This window comes from Oryctolagus cuniculus, chromosome 1 (assembly GCF_051225735.1).
Source record: "Oryctolagus cuniculus isolate XC-2025 breed Fujian yellow rabbit chromosome 1, ASM5122573v1, whole genome shotgun sequence".
Classification (NCBI taxonomy): domain Eukaryota; kingdom Metazoa; phylum Chordata; class Mammalia; order Lagomorpha; family Leporidae; genus Oryctolagus; species Oryctolagus cuniculus.
Window position 1 is genome coordinate 180,237,532 of NC_142867.1, and position 19,927 is coordinate 180,257,458.

The 19,927-nt window shown below is 36.2% G+C and overlaps 1 protein-coding gene across 11 annotated transcripts in view; it reads left to right on the forward strand.

Annotated features, from left to right (window-relative positions):
• Positions 1-19,927, forward strand: part of CNTLN (centlein) — a 388,354-nt gene that overhangs the window by 112,031 nt on the left and 256,396 nt on the right. For all 11 annotated transcript variants that reach the window (XM_008254476.5, XM_070052688.2, XM_070052657.2 and 8 more), the window contains exons 6-7: positions 5,623-5,756; positions 18,202-18,364. In XM_008254476.5, the coding sequence (XP_008252698.5) occupies positions 5,623-5,756; positions 18,202-18,364 (297 nt within the window). The remainder of the gene's footprint in view (positions 1-5,622; positions 5,757-18,201; positions 18,365-19,927) is intronic.

Below are 19,927 nucleotides of genomic sequence, written 5' to 3' on the forward strand. Positions count from 1 at the left end.
GAGAAAGGTCTTCCTTTTGCCATTGGTTCACCCTCCAATGGCTGCCGCGGCCAGTGCACTGCAGCCAGCGCACCACGCTGATCCGATGGCAGTAGCCAGGTACTTATCCTGGTCTCCCATGGGGTGCAGGGCCCAAGGACTTGGGCCATCCTCCACTGCACTCCCTGGCCACGGCAGAGAGCTGTCCTGGAAGAGGGGCAACCGGGACAGAATCTGGAGCCCCGACCGGGACTAGAACCTGGTGTGCCGGCGCCGCAAGGTGGAGGATTAGCCTAGTGAGCCGCGGCGCCGGCTATTCTTACTGTTCCTAATGGAATTTTTGTAGGTTTGTATTATGGATGTTCTGTCATTTATTGTATGCCTTTGAACATTAGAATTTCCAGAAATTTCAAAAAAAAGTTTTATAACTGCCATCAGTTATGCTTCTATTTTTCCGGGGTGTGGATCTCGGAAACTTCTCATACTATGCTATTTTGAAAGTGGAATCTTGACACATTTTTTCAAATGAAATAAACACAATTTAACCTTTCATCTTTTTAAATGTATTTGTAACTTATTTAATCCGATCTGTACAGTCAGAGAAAGGAACAGAAATGACTTCTCTTGACAAATTCATACTTACAGTGTTCTAAATGAGTAAGGAAAAGAAAAGAGGAACAGAAAGAAGATGGGAGAGAGCAGCTTTTTAACAAATGGGAAATTGTTAAGGAAGAAAAAACTCATTTCTTCCAAAGAAGGGAAAGTTGTAAATATGGGAAAAAACAGTTTGTAAGGGTGATATCTCCCTTCTATGTTAACGAATAGAATTGGTACATGTAATCCTATGAAAGCTCCCCAAATTATTATCAAATGTGGAGTAGACAATGGTAGATATTACCATTATCACTGTATGTTTTTGACCTAAAGAATTAGAGGAATGATAGAATTGGTAGCATGGATAGTTAACAGAGTAGCTCTTGGATCATATAGAAAAGTTTTTTCTCCCTATCAATAGAGCTTAATCTGCATATTGGGTGTTTCTGTCTCCATTAGAGGCCTTCATACTTCTTTTGAAGGTTGTGTTCTAAGGTGATGTATACTAGATAAACAGGTCTCAAACAAAGGAGAACATTAATGTTGCTAAATTATCTCAGATGAAAAGGTAACATTTAGTGTAAAGGTAGGTTCTAAGAATGCAGGAGTCTTACCAGATAAAGTCTGGTAATCTAAATATTCTTTCAGATGAAAGCCCCAGAGGCAAATGAAAGTCAAATATTCACTGACAAAACATGAATTCTAAGCATATAATAAAACCATACTTTTAGACTTTGAAGTAAAGGCTTGGGAATAAGGCTTCCCCATCTGGGTGTTCTGATTTCTGTAAAAAGGGTAGAAGAACGGGCTCTCTGGTAGTCCATCTACCTGGATGTGGTGATGAGGCACCTTTGATTCTGTCTGCACTCTTCTTTCAGTCACAGCACCAAAATGTGAAATTCAAAAAATTCTTCAAAAACCAAAGAAATGCATCATTACTACAGGGAGAACCTTGGTGAGAGTTTCTTTCAAAATTGGGGAATGAGTGGGACTTTATAAAGGAAAAATACAAACATGATAGAGTGCCTGCTACATAGAGTTCAATGTGTTTTGGTTAGAGGTCTCTCATTTCCTGATTCCAAAGCTTTTATAACACAGTGGTAATCAAATCCATGCGACACTGGCATAAAAACAGATATACACACTAATGGGTTACAATAGAGAGTCTAGAATAAATCTTGACAAGGGATGACAAGACCCTTTCATGAGGAAAGGACAATCTTTTCAACAAATGATATTTTTTGTTAATTATGATATTTGCCAAAATGTTGGCATTCCTGTTATCAAATTAACAATTTCCTTCATATTTCTATTTAGTTGGTACTGTTTCTGTTTGCTTGTTTATTTAAATCACCTTGTAAAAGTATTGAGCTTTTTTGATGATTGTTCCAAATCTGTTGAATGTTCATATTTTTCCTTTAGTCATGCAAATTTCATAAGATGAGTTCCTTCATTTGTTTTGTTATAACATTTCTCATTAAGACTGAGATTATTCCTTTATTGAGATTATTGTAAACCTTTTCAGTAAATCTTCATGACCAGGTTAGGTGCTTTTTGTGTATAGATTTTAAATACTTATTTTAGCTTACCAGCATTTGTTAAAATTTTAGTTATTTTCTGACATGCTTCTATTTTTGCTCCAACTTCAATTGAATTTGTTTTTCATTTAAAATGCATAATAGAGATACCTGGCTTAAAATTTAACAGTATACAGTGAAAAGTTTCATTTTAATTCTGTGTTACTATTAAGAGACTTTCATTCAAAGAGTTTCCTTCCAAGTACCTTTGGGGGCACATAAAGCCAGGTTGGAGTTCACTGACTTCTCAACAATGGAATTATGGGCTGGAATTGTATGCAAGGACTGGCTTTAGGGAGAGCAGTGCTCTGTCACTAAGCTGTGGGCTGCAGTGCTAGCATCCCATATGGGTGCCATTGGTGTCCTGGCTGGTCCACTTCCAATCCAGCTCTCTGCTAATGTGCCTGGGAAAGCAGCAGAAGATGATCCAAGTCCCTGGGCCCCTGCACCCACGTTGGAGACCAGGAAGAAGCTCCTGTCTCCTGGCTGCAGCCTGGCCTAGCCTCGGCCATTGAGGCCAGTTGGAGAGTGAACCAGCAGATGGAAGATATCTCTCTCTCTCCTCCTCTCTCTCTAACTCTGCCTTTCACATAAATAAATTAAAAAAGAAAAAGACTGTCTTTTTTTCTGAAACATATCCCTTCTGTAGTTGGCCCTGTCATGGTAAAGGGGACCACTGTTCCTCATTACCCAGGCTGTATCAATAGGAGAGATCTTTCATGCTTGTCTTTGTCTATTTGTCTTGCTCTCCCATAGGCAACTTATCAACACATTCTGTCATTTCTACCTGCAGACTATATTTCAACTGTTTCTCTGTCTCTTTAAAATATTTATTTATTTGTTTGAAAGTCAGAGTTACACAGAGAGAGAAGGAGAGGCAGAGAGAGAGAGAGGACTTCCAACCGCTTGTTCACTCCCCAGTTGGCTGCAACGGGCAGAGCTGTGCCAATCTGAAGCCAGGCACCAGGAACATCCGCTGGGTCTTCCTGCAGAGACCCAAGGACTTGGGCCATCTTCTACTACTTTCCCAGGCCATAGCAGAGAGCAGGAATGGAAGTGGAGCAGCCAGGACTTGAATCAGTGTGCATATGGGATGCAATGCGGCACTGCAGGCGGAAGCTTTACCCATTATACCATAGTACCAGCCCCAACTCTGACTCTTCTTATTGCTTGTCAAGCAACTGTCATCTTTGGTTGGATTTTTTGGTACTTGGGTTCAGTAGCCTTTTCATTATTTCTTTGATTCTACTCTTGATACCAACTATTACTTTTTTCACTTAAGTAGCCTGTGTGTTCCATTTTTGTCCTTTTTATATGTTAAATATATTTACTTAAGGATGGGCATTCAGATACATGGGTTAAACTGGCACTTGGGACACTCATATCCCATTACCAGAATGCTGGAATCCAGTCTTGCTTCTGCTTTGAATCCAGCTTCATGCTAATCCACCTGGGAGGCAAGCAGATGGTGTTCCAAGTACTTGGGATTCCTGCTACTCACTTGGAATAGACAGATGGAGCTATTGGCTCCTGATTTTGGCCTGGTAGCCTCAGCTTTTGCTATTATTTGGAGAGTGAACCAGTGGATGGAATATCTCTCTGTTTTTCCTTCTTTCTCTATTACTCTGCTTTTCAAATAAATAAATAAAAGAGTAAATATCTTCAAAACTGGGGAAATTTGAATAGCCCTTTATATATATATATATATATATATATATATATACACACACATACATATATATATTTCTAATTCTTTTGAAATAATTCTGTTATTATAATATTTATCTTCTATTTTTCATGACTTTCTTATGAAGGATAGATTTTCTAAGAGTTTATTTTGAATGAAAATGTTATAATGTCCTTGTTCCCAGCCCTTGTTCTTTTCTTCCTTCTAAACAATTTTGAGGTTTCTGGCACTCTGGGATCCTTGTCAGGAATTAGGGTGTTTTTTTTTTTTTGATGACTTTGGGTGTTTTTCCCTTACTGCCATTTGGCATAAGTCACATTGACTCTTCAAATAGGCAGTTTTGCCCAGATTCTGTGATACTTTAACAATTTCTTCTGTTTCTAGATTAGTCAATATTTTTTTTCATTTATTTTTGAGAGTAGGAGAGCCCTTTCATAGTCTCCAGGTCCTTTTGTAAATCCAAATTACTTCTTTTCCCCAAAGCATATCAATATGTGCATTTATTCCTAACTGTCTCTCAGTTGTTGAACATCTAACCACCCCTAAATATAGTAAGGCACAGAGATCAAAATGTATTTGCTCTATTCTCACTTACCATTTTCTGTTTCACTCCTTTGACAGTTCCTTTTGTTTTTGAATGTTTTACGTTTTGTAAAACTCTGACCTTGTGTTTCTCCCTTCCATCTGCCTACCTAGTTATTTACCCATAATTTACCCATCATTGGTTTTTTTTGAATAAATGGAAATTTCTAGTGCTTAAACTAACCTCTGGTGTTTATTTTTGAAAATAATGAATGTTTAATGTCTGTGAGTATGTATATTTAGATATATTTATTTAATTCTTCATAAGAATGTTTAAAACTAATAATATATTTTAAAAATATAATAGTAAGTTAAAAATCATTTAAGATGAAAAGAAATTTACAGAGTAATCAGAAAGACAAGGACAGCTTTGAAGAATTTTTTGGTGAAATGTGACCACAAGTGAACTGAATATGATCTGAGTCTCAAACACAGCAAAAACTGTTCTTTCTTTTCTGAGTGTATGCACTTAAAACAGAGGAAATAGGAAATAAGAACCATTTGTTCTGATTAATATTTAAATAGGCTCATTTTTATTCACATAATGAATGACATTTTATTCACAGCAATGCCTTTATTATAATTTTAATCATTAAATTTCTATATGAACTTTCAAATTTTTAAAAATTTCTTATTTTTTTACACCAGGAAGCCATGACACTCTCTTAGTTTCTGAAAAAAAAAAATTAAAAATTGTAGCATTTTAATGAAATGAAAACAACAAAAATTGTAATGTCCTGAGAGAGGCATTTATGTAGAAGTCAGGTATCACTTGGGACACATGCATACCATATCAAAGTGCCTGAGTTCTAGTCATAGCTCTGCTGATGATTCCAGCTTCCTGCTAATGCAGACCCAGGGAAACAGCAAGTGAAGACTCAAGTAGTGGGGTTCCTATCACCTATGTTGGACACCTAGAATGAATTCTTGGCTTCTGGCTTAGGCCTGGTCCAGCTCCTACTCCTTCAGGCACTATAATAGTGAACCAGTGTATGGGAGATGCTGTTTCTGCCTCTGGCTGGCTGGCTATCTCCCTCTTTCTGCCTTTAAACTATTTAAAATGAGTAAATAATAGTAAAACATTTTTTAAAATTGTTGAATAATATTGTTTTTCTGTCATTTTGTGGACTAGTTAGCTGTAACGGACTTTTTGTTACATTTCGTATATTTTGTTTGATTATAATGTTAGTATTCTAATTTTAGGCCTTTGAAGACAACTTAATTGAAGCAAAGAAAGAAATTGAAGCATCACAGAGTAAATATAATGCCCTATCATTACAGCTGAATAATAAACAGACTGAACTCATCCAAAAGGATATGGACATTACCCTGGTTAGGCAAGTATATCCAATTTTTATTTACTATCGTAGAAATGTCATCAGTCATTCAGAATGACAGAATTTATCTTTATTATTAAAATCTCAAAATAGCAAGAATATGCTTTCTATGATACATATGATTATGCATTGGATACCTGGAATTTTATATGCTAAACTGAGAATAGTTACCTGGTAGCATTTGGTGGGTCCACAGAATTAGGAAAACATGGAGTAGGAACACATTTAATTCCCTAACAAGAACAAGACATTTTTTCATTGCTTTATTCTAAAATACCTAGTTCTGTTCTATATGTTATTCATATTATTATAATGAATATTATCTAAGAAAATTTTTGACTTTTTGTCTTATTGGTTTCTGTATAGTTTTAGGTTGTGAAATATTTTTTAACTACCAGCGTAGTATGTTTTATAATGCCACTAAAAATGTGCTTACTTGAAAAAGTGAGCATAGTACAGTTGTTTTTTAAGTGTTTTGAAAGATGTTAAAATCAGCGGTTAATTTACTTCATAATTACCTTTACTAGAAAACACTATTAAAGAGAATAAATCAGGACAAGGATTTTGCTTAGTTGACAGATTGATACATACACACACTTATATAAGTGCTTATAGAAGTATATGCTAAACCTTAATTGTATAATTTATTTCATTTAAATAAATGCTTAGTGTACATGAGAGGGAGGAAGTAATTGCCATTTTGTTACTCAGTGGGATGCAGTTTTTCTTTTGGTTAAAGGGAGGTAAAAGTTGACTGAGAACTTGATAAATGATTGCTGTGTTTTATGTATTTCCACTGGGTATATATGGTTTTGTAATTTCAGATATGCCACTGTTAATTTATTCTGGATGAGAAATTTTATTGAATCTAGTAAAATAAAATGTCAGAATTTTAACTAATTCCCTGTATTACATTTTTAAAACTTTCTATCATAAAGGTGAGGAAAAATAGATGTTTCATTGATAATGTACTGGTTGGCTTACCAGTCCAGTGTGTAGTGTTACTTCTGGTTTTAAGCCAATAATTTCAGTTCACAATTGATCATAATGAAAGGACTAAGAGTCAAAGGGAGCACATAAACAAGTCTAGTACCTGCTAACACTAACTGATAGAATAAATAAAGGGGAGAGTGATCCAACATGGGAAGTGAGATACTCAGCAGACTCATAGAATGGCAGATGTCCTAAATAGCACTCTGGCCTCAGAATCAGCCCTAAAGGCATTCGGATCTGGCTGAAAAGCCCATGAGAGTATTTCAGGCATGGAAAGCCAAGACACTCAGGCAAAAAAAAAAAAAAAAAAAAAAACCCTAAATGAAAGATCTCTGTGAGTGAGATCCCAGTGGAAAGAACAGGTCTTCAAAGAAGGAGGTACCTTTCTCTGAAGGGAGGAGAGAACCTCCACTTTGACTATGACCTTGTCTAAACAAGATAAGAGTTGGTGAACTCAAAAGGCTTCCATAGCCTTGGAAACTCATGACTGGTGCATAGGGAGATTACTGATGCCATAAACAGGAGTGTCAATTTGTAAAGTCAACAACAGGAGTCACTGTGCACTTACTCCTTATGTAGGATCTCTGTCCTTAATGTGCTGTACATTGAGACTTAATGCTATAACGAGTACTCAAACAGTATATTTCACTTTGTGTTTCTATGGGGGTGCAAACTGTTGAAATCTTTACTTAATGTATACTAAACTGATCTTCTGTAAAAAAAAAAAAAAAAGAAGAAGAAATTATCAATTCCCAACTTGACTCTCACTGGGATTAAACATTACAATAGGTCTGATCTGATTTCATCATCATTTAAAAAATCATCTATTATTTTTCACTTTATGTTTATGTGGAAGCAAACTGTTGAAATCTTTACTTAATGTATGCTAAACTGATCTTCTGTATATAAAGAGAATCGAAAATGAATCCTCATGTGAATGGAAGGGGAGAGGGAGTGGGAAAGGGGAGGGATGCGGGTGGGAGAGACGATATGGGGGGGAAGCCATTGTAATCCATAAGCCGTACTTTGGAAATTTATATTCATTAAATAAAAGTTAAAAAAAAAAGCCAATAATCTAACAAAATTAGATGAGTATTTCTAAATAGGAATAGCATCTTAGATTGGGAAAAAATAAATGATTATATCTTGTGATTCTCTTTGATGATATTGTAACTTCTAGACTTTTTTTGACATTTTCAGTTTAAAGGTTTCTTATACTTCTCAGCAGTGCTATTTTCATTTTACATTGTTTAAATTTTTGAACATTGTTTTATATATTGAGTTAAAATCACTTTTTTATAATCTTGTACCTGTTTATCTTAGTTTTTGTATCTGGAGAATCTCAGAGACAATCTAATCTGTTTTTTAACAGAACCCTTCCATTAGTAGAAAATAGTATCAATGACTACATTTTCTCATTAATTGATTAGTTACCCCTGTCTCTCATACAAATAACACATATATATTACAATTATATGTAATATAAAAATGTATATTTTAAATATATATATTATATATAAAATAGTGTTATGATGTTTTGTGTTGTCTTTATAAATATATATGCTGTATTGTCAGCATCCATATTGTCAATTTTCTTAAAATATAGCACCGAGTATGGAAATACTTCAAACTATGTTACAAGTATCACTGTCTAGAATGTTTACATAAATCTTTCTTATAAAAGGTGCTTACTTTCGGGCCGGCGCCGCGGCTTACTAGGCTAATCCTCCGCCTAGCGGCGCCGGCACACCAGGTTCTAGTCCCGGTTGGGGCGCCAGATTCTGTCCCGGTTGCCCCTCTTCCAGGCCAGCTCTCTGCTGTGGCCAGGGAGTGCAGTGGAGGATGGCCCAGGTGCTTGGGCCCTGCACCCCATGGGAGACCAGGAAAAGCACCTGGCTCGTGGCTCCTGCCATCGGATCAGCGCGATGCGCCGGCCGCTGCGTGCCGGCCGCGGCGGCCATTGGAGGGTGAACCAATGGCAAAGGAAGACCTTTCTCTGTCTCTCTCTCTCACTGTCCACTCTGCCTGTCAAAAAAAAAATTAAAAAAAATTAAAAAATAAATAAATAAAAATAAAAATAAAAAAGGTGCTTACTTTCTAAATGCCCAAAACAGGATCTGAAATAGTACTCTACTGAACATAATAAATACTTTGTAGTGATAATGATAATGTGATATCCAAGACCTCTCTGAAAGTAAAAAATTCTTACTTTTGTACTGAAGATATCTTAGTTCCCTAGACAGACAATACTTTTTTTGTGAACAAACTTAAGGCCATATTTTTTCCTCCTAATTCTTAAAATACATTACATGGTAGAAGTGGTTGCCTTTATGCCAATCCTGGAGTGATCTTGTCTTAAGTAAATTGTTCTCTAGCTTTTCTCTGATATGTTAATACATCACAACATTAATAACAGCAGAGAACAACTGCCTTTGAAAAAGACATCTTAGGTTTAAGGGTTTTAACCTCATGGGGTAAAATAACTGACTCAACCAAAGAAGCAAACTGCTCTGGAAATGGCAAGAGATTGGTACAAAGATGTTGAGTTTTAAAGATTATGATTTTGTCCTGATTGGTAAGAAGTTGAGGTGGTTTAACCCATATTCATAGGTTGAAAACTGGCAAATATTGAAATGACTGTTTAAGAGTGCCTTTCAATTTAATCTTACCTTGCCACTTAGTCACATTTTTTGCTCGTATTTCCCTAAATGCAGATTCATAATTGTTGTCTGCTATTGAAGAACTTAATACAGTGCCTAGCACAGATTATGAAAAGAAAAAAAATAAGAAGATGTCTTAAAGACATTAATCACTGTCCTAGTCTGTTAGATAAGGTGCTAGCAATTATAGTAATTGCTTTTGATGTGTGTGAAGTAATAGCTTTGGAAAAAGTGAATGTTGCCAAAAAATAAAGACTGAATCAACTAATAATCTTCATTTTACATATAAAAATAAATCAAAAACTATATTAGTTCCTTTTTATAGTAAACTACTTGAAACATTTTACATATTTTTTTCTTCAAAAAATACAGGATACAGGATATACAATTGCACAAAATATTCCAGAAATGACATTTCCTTTTTTTTTCTTTTAAGGTTTATTTATTTATTTGAGAGGCAGAGTTAAAGACAGATAGAGGGAGAGACAGAAAGAGGTCCCCATTTACTGGATCCCTCCCCAAATGACTGCAATTGCCAGAGCTAGGCTGATCCAAAGCCAAGAGGCAGGAGCTTCTTCTGGGTCTCCCACATGGGTGCCGGGGCCCACTGCTGTCCCAGGCACATTAGCAGGGAGCTGGATCAGAAGTGGAGCAACCAGGACACAAACCAGCACCTATATGGGGTGCTGGGACTGCAGGCAGAGGCTTAACTTACTGCGCTGCAGCCCTGGTCCCTACATTTCATTTTAACAGTTTGAGGAAGCTAGGCTATTGAATAGAACATCAGATCCATTCGAGGATACAGTGCAATGTTAACTGATTGGAAGTATAAAAATTGTGTTTTGCACTAAATTTTGCTTGAGTTTATGTTCTTCAATTTAGTTATTGCAAGAGCTGTGATAACAAATAAGGCAACAATATCCACATATGCACATTTTCTTACACAACAGTAAATGAGTAATAGCTAAGTGAGTGTGTATAATTATAAAAGTTTCATTGTAAGAACTCATGGAGAAGAAGGATAGTAGCACAGTTGGTAGTTTGGAGCAGAGGAGTTTCTCTTGAACACTCATTATAAGGTAATCGTCAGAATGTCTGCAGTGTTGCTCTTGAGTTTTCTGTATGAGGATTGTCTGCTGATGTACTCATTTCCATCATCATTTTTGTTTCACAGGGGGGTGATGGCTGTGATATACCAGTGCTGCTTTATTGAATCTGTATGATGTGCTCAAATTACACCAACCATGATTGTGAAAAAAGTGGTGTAGGTGCTTCCTTCTTTGGAGATACTTTACCTTATTGATAAATGATGAAGTTGACTTTGCTCTGTTTCTTTGTGGAAATTCTGTTTTGAATTCATAACCATATAAATTTCATTGAAGGTTAATCCATATTACTTTAGTAACATGGGCTATTTTTTGTGAACTACCTCAAAATAGCTTCCAGGAGTTAGGGTGTGCAAATAAATTGGTAAATACTGTATAACATATATAATAATATACATGTCTATAATAAATACAGAGCATCTGAACATACTTGTAATTTAACTATAAATTCCATAGCAAGTGCTAGCCAAGTAAGTTGACTACAACTTTTTCCTGAGTAGATAATGATTAAATCTACAGTTGAGGTGAGAATTTTTATTAGAAATTTGTTGTGAATCTGTGACAAAAAATGAATGTGAATGCAGCACAGTTATAATTTTTGATAGGAAAATCCTTAGCATCAGAACTCAGGTTGAATGAATACCTATGTGTTGCTGGTTTTTCCCAGTCACTTGGCAGAAGCAAGGTATACATTGTCTCTAGAGGATGGTTAAACAATTCTGAACTTAAATTATGTCTATAGTTTTGCAAAATAATGTCTAGCACATAGTTAAAAATAACAAATATGTAATAAGGAAAGAGAAAAATTAAAAAGACATAAGAATATGAAATGAGGTTAGACATTATGGTATAGTGCCTTAAGCCACTGCTTGGGATGCAAGGATTCCATATCTGATGATGATGTGAGTCCCATCTAGTCCACTGCTGATCCAGCTTCCTGCTGATGTATTGGGCATTGCCTAAAACCTCCATTACAATATGGTGCCTGGCGGATGTTTGAGGGGCATGTTTGCGGCTGCTGCGGTTAAGCCACATAAGATCGGACCACTGGCAGGGATAAGTCCGCTTTGGTTCAGGACAGGTGGACAGTGTGTGATCTCTATACTTTGCTTAAGATGCCCCTGTGGGTGGTCCACCCACACCTTCATGACCTTTTCGCTAATTGGCTCCCCTGCTGCGCATGTCTTTTTGTAAGCCTTATAAGCCTGTACACTTCCTCAATAAAATAGTTCCTGCTTTGACAGAACTCACTGGTGCTTGCTGTGTTCTTGACCCATTGACCTTACCTTTCCCGTTCGCCTTGTCAGGGAGTGCTTGTACTGTTCCCTGCTGGTCAGGGACCAGCCTCAGGCTTACGACCCCAACACTGATGTATCCTCAGAGGCAGTAGTTGAAGGCTGAAGTGTTTGAGGCCTCTACCCTTGTGGGAGAGCCAGATGGAGTTCCAGGCTCTTGACTTTGAACTGACCCAGCCCTGGCTGTTCCAGTATTTGGAAGATTCCCCTCTCTTTTCCTTTCAAGTAGATAAAAATTAATAGTAATAGTAATAATAATAGTAACCAGAAATGAAGAAGACTTAACTTATGATGGTTTTGCATAGAAAACTCAGAGTAGTATAGGTATATTATTCAAATTTTAAAAATGAGTATATCATTCTTGGTAGATAGAAGGTCAATTTATAAAACTCAGTTTCTGAGCTGGTGTTGTGGTACAGTGGGTTAAGCCTTGGCTTTTGACACTGGCATCCCATAGCTAATCCAGAACCTTTCTGATGTGCCTGGAAAAGCAGCAGATGATGGCTCAAGTGCTTGGGTCCTTGCTACCCACTTGGAAGACCCAGATGGAGTTCTAGGCTGCTAATGTGAGCCTGACAAAGCCTAAGTTGTTGTGGCCATTTCGAGTGAGAACCAGCAGATGGAAGATGTCTTTCTTTTCTCTGTCACTTGACCTTTCAAATAAGCAAATACATAAACTAAAACAACAACAACAAAGCACTACATTGCCATTTTATACTGGGAAAAAAGCTTAAAATAATTTATAATATCAATGAAAATATAAAGATTAAACACTGAATGCTAGCTCTAAAACATTGAGAGAGTAAAAGATCTAACATGTTGCAGGGATGTGGAAAATTCATGATACTGAAGACTAGATATGATGAAAAACTCACTTTTTTTCCAAATTGAATTAGATTCAGAATAAAACTCCTCATGAATTATCAACAAAGCAAGCATTTACCACTCTTAGGCCAGGAGCAGCAAGGAGAGGTTGTTTCTGGATCTCAGTAGTAGAAAGAACCCTGGGAGAGTGTCTGCATGATAGGAGCAGTGTCCTTAAGCAGAGGACCACCCACACTGCTGCACTGTCTCAGCAGAGAGGGGGCCAGGGAAATAAATACCCTAGACTCTTTCCCCTTTGCCTTCCAGGATTTGGCCATTATGTCCACTGGATCAAATTCAGTGAGAGACAAAGATCAAGGCCTCAGTGTAATGCAGGCTGTAGAATATAGCCACTCAGGCTAAGTAGGGTAGACAATGAAGGTTGGTGCATTCTGTGTTGGTTCATTTTTCACAACTGTTCTAGACATTGTTGCTTGTTAATTTTTCTATATTTACTTTAGAGTAAACTTGCTTATTTTTGTATTATATTGCAGTACCAAATTTACAAATAAACCCAAAGAACTTGGTATCATTGTGATCAATCTTGTTCTGTGTTATGGTTTGCCATTTCATTTGTTTTAGTCGACCTTTGTGTCCCTGTGAAGTGCTTTGCTTCCCATAAAGGTATTGAATGTGTCTTGCATACACTGTTACTATTCCATGTTTTTGAAGCTGTTTTGAGTGGAATTTTTTCTCATGTAGTTTTCAAGTGATTTTCCTTTTATTGTTTATGGTTTTACTGTACATGAATCAAAGTGTAATTTTTAAAGGTAACCCAAACAATTATTTCATTTTTACTGTGAATTTTTTTGTGTGTAAATTTTTTGCCTTGAGTTCTAATTCCTCTGAAGTTACTATTGATATTTCGGCTGTAAATCAGTTTATTTATAGGATAACATAAAATAAGAACATAATTATTTAGGTACATATGATAGTTATAAATTACACTAGAAATGCAACCTAGGGAAATAACAGCCATTTAACTTTTGTGAGCATTGTTCTACATATTTCTCAGTCCCTATTTATAGATAGAAGATAGGGTAGACAAAGTTTTTGTATAAAAGGAACTAAATTGCACATATTCTTTCAGTAACTAATAACTTTAGTTTTTGTTAATGTATTGAAACAGTATTTGACTCTCTTATGTACAATTGTGGGAATTATCCAATCTCATATAATTATTTCTTATCTATAGGAAACAATCTTAAACTTTGCATGTTTGTGTTGTGTTTTCTCAACACAACATTTCATCTTTAGTCAGTTTTGATACTCTGGTATGTACACTTTGGAAATTAGCTAGAAATTCAACCATGTGAACTCCCCCTTAATTTTTGCTTCATGAAGTATAGCTTTTATCTCCTCTTGGATAATCACTCTGCCCACAGAGATTTAGTCTTAGCTGTATATATTACTTCAGTGCTCATCACTAAGATTCTTAGTATTTTTATGAAAAGATTTACTTTATTTAATTAAAAGGCAGAGTGACATGGGGGAGGGAAAAGGACGATGAGGGAGAAAGGGAAGTGTGGGTGGGGAAAGGGAGAGACAGAAAGAGAATATCTTGCATCCGTTGATTTATTCCCCAAATGGTCCCAAATTGCTGGGGCTATGCTAGGTCAAAGCCAGAAGCCTGAAACTCTGTCTGGGCCTCCCACATGGGTGGCAGGGGCTGAAGTACTCAAGGAATCTTCTGATTTCCTAGGTGCATTAAGAGGGAACTGTATTGGAAGTGGAGCAGCTGGGACTCAAACTGCTGTTCATATGGGATGCCAGTGTCATAAACAATGGCTTAACCTGCTACGCCACAATGCCAGTCACAGCTTTTTACTCTTGACATATCATTCTTATTTTGTATTTTGTTATGGACCCATCTTTACCAGGGTCTTCTCTGTTGCTAGGGTATATTTTCTCCTCAGTCAGCCTCATATTTAGCCATATGATTTATTTTGGCCAGTGGAACAAGAGTGAAAGTGACATATGCCATGTCCTAGCAAATATTTTAAAGGACTCCTTGCTTAGTTTACCTTTGCTTTTCACCCTCCACCAGGGGAGTAACATATTCCCAATGCAGTCTGTTACTCTAGTTTGAGTACCAGAAGATGAAAGTCACTTGCAATGTGAGCAAGTAATAAATCTTTACTTTTGTGAGCTATCAAGATTTTTTTTTTGTAAACTGCAGAATAATATAGAAAGCTATTTCAAACCCTCTGTGTTTTTGCTATCAAACTTGGTCTCTAAAGAGATCTTCCTAATTTATCCCATGGCCCACTCAATCCTTTTGATAGCATCATGGTGACTGAGAGATCATTGGATTTATCTTTCACAATATAATATTTTTTAAACAAAACTTAACAGTCTTCCCCGATGAGAAGAAATATTGTTGGTGCTTAGCATCCTCTCTTTCATCTCAACCTGAATTTCCTTTATTCCTTTTGATCTGTGTCTAGAGGAACTTCTCAAGTTTGAACCTAAGAGAATTATTTTATTTTCCATAGCTTTGATTTTGCTTATAACTGCTCTCATTATGGATTTTAATGCCACGGTGTCATCTTTTTTTTTCCTTTTTAAAAATCCCTTTTTGTAATCCATTTCATTCATTCAGCAACTGTTTTCATCTATGCTAGAAACAGCAGTAAGTATTGATTACTTAGTTGGGAGATTCACTTCCAGTACAAAGCAATTGAAGCAACAAAAATCCGAGGAAAAGAAGGATAGAAAGTAATTCAAGATAATGCATTATTGTGCTGGCTACTGCTTCTTGTTGAGCCATGAAGAGATAGTGGGTACACTGAATAACTGCCCACATTGATTCTAGAGAGAGAAACTTAGCTGTACTACATACAATAATCAATCAGATGGAAGCAGGTCATTTTTCTGTACAGCTTCCTCTTGAGTTTTATCTTCCATTGGTCAGAGTTTACCAACATAACATATCCTATATGGTAATCCTTTTATCCTAGTCTGATACAAAGAGACAAACAATCCAGGCATACATCTGGTTGGCCTCAAGTGATGGAATCACATGAGCTGTAAATTTTGGGTGGGCTGAAGTGGCGTTTAAAGGCCAAGGCAGAACAAGAGACCATGTGTTCATGAGCCAGGAGAGTCTCAGTCTGAAAAGAAACAATACATGTGTCTGATAGAACAACACATATTTTTTTTTGACAGGCAGAGTTAGACAGTGAGAGAGACAGAGAAAAAGGTCTTCCTTCCATTGGTTCACCCCCACAAATGGCTGCTACGGCCTGTGCACTGCGCCTATCCAAAGCCAGGAGGCAGGTGCATCCTCCTGGTCTCCCATGTGGGTGCAGGGCCCAAACACTTGGGCCATCTTCCTCTGCCTTCCCGGGCCACAGCAGAGAGCTGGATTGGAAGAGGAGCAACCAGGACAGAATCTGGCACCCCAACCGGGGCTAGAACCCGGGGTGCCAGCACTTCAGGCAGAGGATTAGCCTAGTGAGCCACAGCACCGGCCAGAACAACACGTATTTTATAAGGGATAGGGACTACCCTAGGTGCTTTGCTTATAGCAGTGAATAAAACACTCCTACCCTTCCAGAGATGTCCTCACTTCTTGACTCTCTATTGCTCTTTCCGAGAGGTGTGATGGGTTTTTTCCATACTTTATCTAAATTTTTGTTCTAAATTTTCTCGAGTAGTTCCTACTCAGAATTACACTTTACCTCTGAGTATGCATGTTGAAATTTTCAGTTTTCTTAATTTTAAGCATTAAGTAAGTCCTGCTTACTATTTTTTATTTTTTATAAATTTTTAAATGAGAAATCTAGACAGACTCAGTGTTTACTGGTGCTCCAAATTTGTGCATTTTGTAAGGTTTCTTTGTTGTAGACTTTGATGTTCATTAAGTTCCACTTTCAACTTTTATAACTGTGGTATATGTTTCATCCTGTCTACTTTTCAGAATGTGGTGTATGTAGACGAGGGGAAACATATCTTCATAGAATGAAATCATCCCTTAGTTGAGGAGAAAATTCCTATTTAGTATAGTCAGTATATGTTATATAGTATAGTCAGCCATATGTTAGCCAGGAGACCTAAGTCAATGTTCCATTTAGAGAGGGGATATAATGAGGACATGACATATCATATTTCAGTATTACGTAAAATATAGTAAACTTACTTTTGTGTCAATGTTAGAAGACATTTGCTCTTTCTTAATGAGAGGACCAGAATCAGTAATTGGTTTGCATTAAGAATCAGAGGCAACAAAATGTATGATGTATCTTTAGTCATAAAAAACACACTTAACAGTAGTGATTAAAAAAAAAACTGCAGTGATATAATCATACTATTATAAAGCACTTAAGAATGAATGAAAGGAATACAAGGATAACCATATGGCATAGTGGTTAGTACCCTGATTGGGATTCTCACATATCATATCAGTTATTGGATTTAAGTCCTGGCTTTGCCCCCAGTTCCAACTTCCTGATAATGTGCACCCAGGAGGCAGTGGGTAATGGCTCAAATAGTTGGGTTCCTGCTACCTGCTGGGAGACCAGATTGAATTCCTACCTTCTGGTTTCAGCCTGGACCAGCAATGGCTATTGTAGGGATTTGGGGAGTGAACTACCACATGGGAGAGCTCTATCTCTCTATACACTCCTCTTGTCTTTATATCTCTGCTTTTCAAATAAATAAAATGAATTAGTACTTTTTCCAAAAATTAGAAGACACAATCTCCAGACTGTACATTATGTATTTTATTTTGATAAAATTGGTATCCATAAATATTTGCTCCATTTGAATACCCAAAATAATTTCCAATTTTGTATTACTTATATCACAAGGAATTCACTACCACAGGAAACTGGAGCACTTTGTCCAAAGTGTCTGGTTCTCTTGGACTCTTAGTGCCATCATTATCACCACCATCAGTCATTTGTCCTCCTGCTTACTAATTTTACCCTGCATGGATTGAAAGGGCTGATTTTCCCTTGTGGTGATGTCCTTAATTCTTCTTTCTTCATTATTTTCTTTAAGTTGCATTAGAGGCACAAGAATCCTAGCCTAGGCCTCTGAGGTTACAAGTTAGAATTGGCAGTGGAGTTTTAGGAACTTTGGTTTGAAACTTAAGTTGCCTTTTGGAATCCTTTTTTAATACATTTAATTTTTTAATAATGTAAAATGGAGGATTGACTTACCTTATTTGAACATTGTCGGATAACTGTAGTCAACATCAATTGTAACTGAAGTGTTAACTTAATTTCAATAAGAAAGGTGGTACTGTGACTGTATATCCAGGATTTTTATTACTATTAAGCTATTAAAGAAAATTGATAAGTGTTTGGCTTTGAAAGTCATAGTAGTTCTATCAATACTTTCTAGGTATATGTGATAAATATTAAATACTTTATATTTTATTTCTTTTATTAATAAGTTTTCCTGCTGCAAAGCATAATAGATGAAAAATAGAAAGCCGATTTATAACATCAGATGAACACAGTAATTTAACTGAGATTATCTTTATTCATGCTTTTCTCTATTTATTGCTTGCTTGGCACAGGAAAGAATTGCAGGAGCTGCAGAATCTTTACAAACAGAACAGTGCACACACAGCACAGCAAGCAGAGCTGATCCAGCAGCTTCAGGTTCTCAATATGGACACACAGAAAGTACTGAGGAATCAGGAAGATGTTCATACAGCTGAAAGTATATCCTATCAAAAAGTATGTTTTTATTGTATCAAAAAATATAAACATTTGTATGAACTTAAGAAACTATATAAAAAAATTTTAATATTAGCATATCTAGTTTCCTTTTACATATGTTTCTTCAAAATGAAAAATGAAGCATGAAGTATGGTTCAACTTGGTAATATTAATCTCCTGTTTTCCTTATGTTACTAGAGCTGAGTCATTTAAAGTATAAATATAAATTTATTTTTTTAGGATATTGTTTTTATAAATTGGAATTTTGATGCATACTCTCAAACATTCTAGTGGTTTAACCCCCAATCTGCAAAGGATTTGGGAGTTGGAATTATTCAGACTTTGGTTATGAATTTATTTCATCAAGTGTGATGAAAGCAGACTGTCATAAAATTTGTGTGTATGTTTTTTTTTTTTTTTTTTTTTGCAGGGGGAATTCTGCTCAAACACTAAGGAGAATACTGATGATGATATCTTTAGGTTCAATGTTTGAATACTCTCTTTATTTTGTGTGTTTCTTTTTAGTAGTCATTTTACTTTATAGTTGTATTAGATGCCCCACAAGAAGGCTTATCAGCTATTTAGTTGTGCTGACTCAGCAGCAATGACAACAGTAATTATTGGTAGTAATAAAAAGAAACCATTATTGAGTTCTTTCTGTGTTTTGTATTGTGTGAGGGGTTGTATATATAAATAATTTAGAATGTATATGATCACTCTGTGAGACTGATAGTTAATAGTTGAGGTAGGTAAGGCTTAGTTAGAAAGATTAATTAGTAAAAATCCATATTATTCATAACATTTTGGGATTTTTTTCAATCTTTTATTCATTAAAAAAAGCACCATGAAAATTGAAAATCTAAAATTTTGAATAAATAGCTTTATTAATTAAACCTTGAACATGTATTTTTAAAATTGTTGAAGAACATGTAATATTGGGATTAATTCCCTAAACATTAGGGAAAAGTATTTGTAATTACCTGCTTAATGTATCTTCTCTTGGATGGCTGATGGGCATCTCACAGTTATCATGCTCAGAACTAAGCTATCATCTGATCTGTCTTCAACACATGTCTAGGGTTCTACTTCTTACCACCCCTTATGTCACGATTCTGTCCAGGCCATGGATTATCTGGAATACTATAGTTTTATGCCATTTGTGTCTTTGCTCTAACCTTGTGCCCTGAGAATCCATTCTCCACACCAATGCCAAGAAATTCTTGCTAAAACTTAGTTAGTAAAATCAGGGCATTCCTGGGTACAAAGCTCTCCATTAGTTTTCCAGACCATGAAAGGTAAAAAACTTAACTTCTTAACTGGAATCGCACTACGTGATTTGGTTCTACTTTATTTCTCTAGTAGAATGTTTATCATCTCTTCTCATTGATTCTGTTTCAGACAAAGTCACCTTTTGTTTCTTGAACAGATCAGGTATTCTTCAACCTCAGGTGTCAGTGCTTTCTCTCAGTGCCTGAGAACACTTCCCTGACTTCTCTACATCACTGCCATTTTGCTTCCTTTGTTCTTTGCCTCTTATAGCTTAAAATTAGTTGACAACAGACTTTAAATAAATAAAAGAAA